The sequence below is a fragment of the Penaeus chinensis genome, chromosome 12 (assembly GCF_019202785.1).
Source record: "Penaeus chinensis breed Huanghai No. 1 chromosome 12, ASM1920278v2, whole genome shotgun sequence".
Taxonomy (NCBI): Eukaryota; Metazoa; Arthropoda; class Malacostraca; order Decapoda; family Penaeidae; genus Penaeus; species Penaeus chinensis.
Genome location: NC_061830.1, coordinates 25,819,395 through 25,824,394, shown reverse-complemented (window position 1 = coordinate 25,824,394; position 5,000 = coordinate 25,819,395). Strand labels below are relative to the sequence as shown.

The window sequence follows — 5,000 nt, the reverse complement described above, 5'->3', positions numbered from 1 at the left end:
TCCAATGGGCTTATTGTAATCAACCCACATGTCATGTGTTTTCAAATTGAACAAGATTGTTTTGTCTTAAAATTTGCACCCAAGGAATGATGCATGATGGGGGGGGAGGGGTGAAAAGGGATGTCTTTTATACTTTTTATTGTTATACATTCTCTTTGTTCAGTTAAATGAAAAAATCTGGATTTTAGATCTGTGAAGGGTAACAGATAATATGATTTTTTTTTTTTTTTTTAAAGTCTTCTTAGTCAAGTAACATCATTTATGCTCAAAAATACATTTCTTTACCATAAGGTAAAGAGTGTGAAGATGCTTTCAAGGGATAGACGTGGCATAACAGACTATTATTTTTATTATATTTTTAGGTAAAATTATACAAGGATAATTTTTTCATTAGTTTTGAAATGTACATCTTAATCTTTTCTTCAGCAATTAACATTCAGGTTTTTTTTCAAGCTGTATAACTAAAAAAAACAAAACATCTCGTAAGAACATTTCTTTTTAAGAAAAATTTCATGTAAACCTTGTGACGGGGATCTACATTTATATATAACTGGGATACAGTAACTGTATAATAATTCATTACCTCTGTATTGCCCTCTATAAATCATACTAATTGTATGTTGAAAATTACCTTTACCTGTAAAAGGATTAAAAATGGCCAGGATAATGTATTACTGACTGGATTAAAGATGATTTTATGATTTGGCTTAAATCTATGGCAGTGTCTTTGCACTATTGCAGAGTGGCAATCAACAAGATTAAAGCTTTATTTGTTGGTGGAGATGCACCTGCTATTTTGTTCCCACTAAAAGATATGAAAAAATATCTTAGCCCTACCCCAATTTCACTAAATTTTTGACAGTCAGTAGCCTCAGATTTACCCTGCTGAAGCAGATAAGCTTCTAATATGAAGCCAGACCTATTGCAGTGTTCAATATGAACAAATTAGGTTGCCCCAGGGCAACATTTGTACCTCATTTGAGCTATGCAGGTTAACATTCTATCCATGTGCTTTCATTGTTAAAAACTATATTACTTTCTAATTTAAAATAAGTTTGCAGCAGAATCTGTTAAAAATGTTTATAAAAGAATGTTCGTTTTTCACATGGTCAACACTAATTAAGATGTACACTATTAAAAAAGATGTTTATAACCATTACTTCACTAAGAATTATACTGTTAGATCAAAATGTTGTATGTTATGAATACACTCTATAAATCTTTGCTGTGCAGCATAATTCATATATATTAATCAACAGATATAACCCAACATTTTGATCCAGTGTGACTAGAAATTGTCATTACTCATTTCCCTGGTCAGGCAAAAAGGCTTTCTTTTGTTGGTGAAGCCGCTGCTCTAAAAAGTTGTAGAACTCAAAGTCGTCGGCCATTCTCTGAAGTAACTTCTCCCGGATTTCCACAGGTACTTCAGGCTTTTCCTGATTTTTGTTAACCATCAGTTGCTCCTTTTGTTCTGTGCAAAGGAAGGGGAATACTGATATGTTAAAACTGCGGCTAGATTTTACCTCCTCAGAATATATTAAACTGTATTTTTTTTCCAGTAAACTTAAAATGGATGGTGAAAACATATTGATAAGTAGTCATAAAATCAACATATTTGATTATTTCATTTTGAAATTATTAGAATTAATGAATACCCCTAAAGAGCATATAGTAGGAAGTCCTGTCATACTCACTTCTGCTACTGTAGACCTGTGATGCTCCAACCATGAAGCGAGGGACTAGAGCCTCCATAAGCAAAAGGGAAATTTCCATATGTTCCACTAAACCCACAACACTGTAATCCTGTGAAACAACCTGCTTAGCAACCTGCAGGGCATCTTTATGACCAACAATCCTGTAGGGAAAATATAGCTACATTATAATTGGGGAGTTTATTTATTAAAGTATATTGTTTTGAATATAAGAATTGGGGGGTGTACATTTTTCCTCCACAATTTTTAAAAAATCTTCTCTCTAATAAAAGTATTATACTGTTTTCAATTCTACACTAGATTTTAGTTATTTTCAAGAAATTTTGACAAATGTTACTTGGTTTCAGGTATGGTGGAGAGGTATGTTTATGAAGAAACCCTTTATGCTACAGTAATCAGAATAATAGCTGGGGATCAACTTAGCTACCTAACAATGCAGCACAGTCAAGCATGTTCCCCCCTTATTGTGTATACAACTACCTGTGCCATCTGTCACAGTGTCTACCACCCATCAAGCAAAGCAGTTGCTCATAGGTAAACTTTTTTTTATTAATATTATTTTATTAATCACTTTCTATACTTGATGTATATCTATTACATAAACTCAAAAGATCCTTTGTTCACACTTGAGCATGTAAATGCAGATATGCTATTCCAATACTAAACGTGTGGATTCATGATCGGAAACATTGTTTTCTTCTCAGTTGTGGTCATAGTTATCATGCTCGCTGTGGTGGAGAAGCCCCTGCCTGTGTGCTCTGTACAGGCAGCAGCCAGGAGGAGCAGGCAGCTGATCAGTCACAAGCTCCTGATTCCATAGAGGAACCAAGTGTGAGTTGTGTATATTTCTATCTTATCTGTAGATGTGGTTGGTTTGATTAGCCTCATTAAGTTGTTTCAAATATTTTATATGAAAAAAAATTCACCTAGAAGGGAGGAAAAAGTGTTATTTTTTAAAACATCATTATCAACAATATTATTATAATGTTCGTAATAATTCTAATGGCATCATAAAATATAAATTTTATTTATTTCCAAAAATTAAGGAAATGGGTAAACCAGTGAAATCAGGTAGGCCTGGTAATTTATTCCCAGGTGACTAACACTTCTGAAGTAATGTGTAAAAAAATTAACCCAATTCTACTGGGAAAATGTTGTCACTGCTGTATTGTTTTGAGAAATGTCTCTATAGTTAAATAGCTCCTCAAATGCTTAGCCACCAATTAGTAGATCTTGTCACCACACCTGATTTCACCTTTCCTTTTAGTTTTTGAGAATAGTGTTTTTTTTTTTTTTTACTAATGCTATCAATATCAATGTTTTTATTATTATTATTGATATAGAATTATTATAATGTTATTTACATTACTGTAGCCATATAACATAAAAAAAATATTTCTGAAAATCAAGGAAAATGGTAATTTGGGAAAATCAGCATCAGCAGTTTAATTTGGTCATAAAAATACATCCTTTATATAGTTTCCTAAATAGTACAGTTTAAGTATATATGCATATATATTACTCGACCTCCTTTTAAGGTATATTGTAACTTTAAGTTTGATTTATGTATTTATTTATCTATATCTTTAAGAAATTAATAAAAGTATGCCATTTGTTCTTATGGCAAGTTAACCACTCAATCTTACAGTGCAGCTAATTAAGCCACTTGAACTTCACAGGTGGGGCTTGACGATACCCAGCTGGAAGGCATTCGACGAGTGAAGGCCCTGAGCTTTGGAGGGTCGAGATTACAGTTTTTGGATGAATTATCAACTCCACGTGGAGGACCTCCAACAGACAATACATCTAAGGCGAATCAATCTTGGAGGAGCTCTGGGTCAGTTTCAGGAAATCAGGATATTTGGTCGTCACAAGACTTTGCCTTAAAATTAGCACCACCAACCATAGACTTTGAAGGTGAAGCCAACTGGTGATCCTTAATCTTAAAATGAGATGTAAAAATAGTCCTTTATTAAAGGTGAAGAAATAGTGTCTTTGCAGGGAATATGAAAAGAAAGATGCAACAAGTGCTTGGCAAAAAGTTCGTAAAATAAGTCTATGCAAAAGCTTGTGAAGATCATAAAGTGTAAATCAGAACAGTAACTGAGGCCCTGTGAAATCATTTCAAAAAGTCAAATGGCAATACAAGGACTTATGCAATTACTTTCTAATATCACAGGCAGGAGTGATCAACATGAATGGAATTTCAAGTCTGAGAAAACCAAAGATATGATTTTGCTCATAATTATCAGATAATACTTTCACTGACTGAAAGCATTTCCAGCACAAAGGCACAAACTGTGTTTACAACATGTAAAGTTATATATTCATATATTTTCACAATAGTAAAATGATTTATATATATATATTTGTGTGAATGTCTCTTGTGAAATTATTTCATGTAATTTTCCTTTTTTATCTATTTATTTATTATTGTTTACTTTATTGGAAAAGAGGGGCGGGAAAGACAACTGACAACTTGGGAAAACAAGCTATAATTAAAGGGGCTATAGGATACATAATCAAACTAAACTCCTTCAAAATTTCTAACAGAGGCCCTCCTATATGACTGTTTTTTTCCAGTTGAATTAAGTGAAAATCAGGCTTTTTAATGGCAGATATTTAGAATATGTAATTATTTACATATGGAATTCAGTATTATAACCTCTTATTTCTATATTTGTCATCTGTCATGTGTCGTAATTATTTCTGTGTATTTACTTTGTTTATTTATGATATATTTAAGTCTTAATACTATTGAAGTTCTTTGAATACACAGAAGGTAATATATGCAAACAGTATTTCAGTACCAAAAGGAGTGTTTTTTTTATTAACAAAAAACAGTTAAGTAACTATAAAATACCATGGCAGCAAGTTAATAGTCAATGGTTAGTAAAAAAACTATGCTTATTCCAGACAAATGAACTAAATCATTATGCTGATTATCTAATCAAAGTGCATGACAAGATAATCACATAAATCGCAATACGAAATCACCTTTTTGTCCCTTATATTTTTCTGGCTTCACTGTTACATTCATTTTTCTTAAGATGTTGTATATTTAACTTTGATAACAGAGTTACCAAGTACTCTCATTTCTTAAGAGCTTTAATATCAAGTCACAGAACACATCCATTATTGTCCAATGCTGCTTTTACACTTGACAAATCATTTTTTTTCTGATGATGCCTCTAGCAGTTTGACGAAAGGAAATATATAACAATGCTCATGATATTTTGATATAAAAATAAAGTTGGGCTGAGGATGTAATGTGTAACATGCTCA

The 5,000-nt window shown here is 32.3% G+C and overlaps 2 protein-coding genes across 3 annotated transcripts in view; one reads left to right on the top strand and one right to left on the bottom strand.

Annotated features, from left to right (window-relative positions):
- LOC125030895 (uronyl 2-sulfotransferase-like) overlaps window positions 1–5,000 on the bottom strand; it is a 46,415-nt gene that overhangs the window by 506 nt on the left and 40,909 nt on the right. For both annotated transcript variants that reach the window (XM_047621226.1, XM_047621227.1), the window contains 2 exons: window positions 1,698–1,858; window positions 1–1,474 (listed from right to left, as the gene is read on the bottom strand). The exon at window positions 1–1,474 is cut by the window's left edge and continues 506 nt beyond it. In XM_047621226.1, the coding sequence (XP_047477182.1) occupies window positions 1,302–1,474; window positions 1,698–1,858 (334 nt within the window). In that variant the 3' untranslated portion in view covers window positions 1–1,301. The remainder of the gene's footprint in view (window positions 1,475–1,697; window positions 1,859–5,000) is intronic.
- LOC125030894 (vacuolar protein sorting-associated protein 8 homolog) overlaps window positions 1–5,000 on the top strand; it is a 26,025-nt gene that overhangs the window by 20,308 nt on the left and 717 nt on the right. The window contains exons 22-24 of the mRNA XM_047621225.1: window positions 2,063–2,249; window positions 2,420–2,546; window positions 3,395–5,000. The exon at window positions 3,395–5,000 is cut by the window's right edge and continues 717 nt beyond it. Coding sequence (XP_047477181.1) covers window positions 2,063–2,249; window positions 2,420–2,546; window positions 3,395–3,649 — 569 coding nt within the window. The 3' untranslated portion in view covers window positions 3,650–5,000. The remainder of the gene's footprint in view (window positions 1–2,062; window positions 2,250–2,419; window positions 2,547–3,394) is intronic.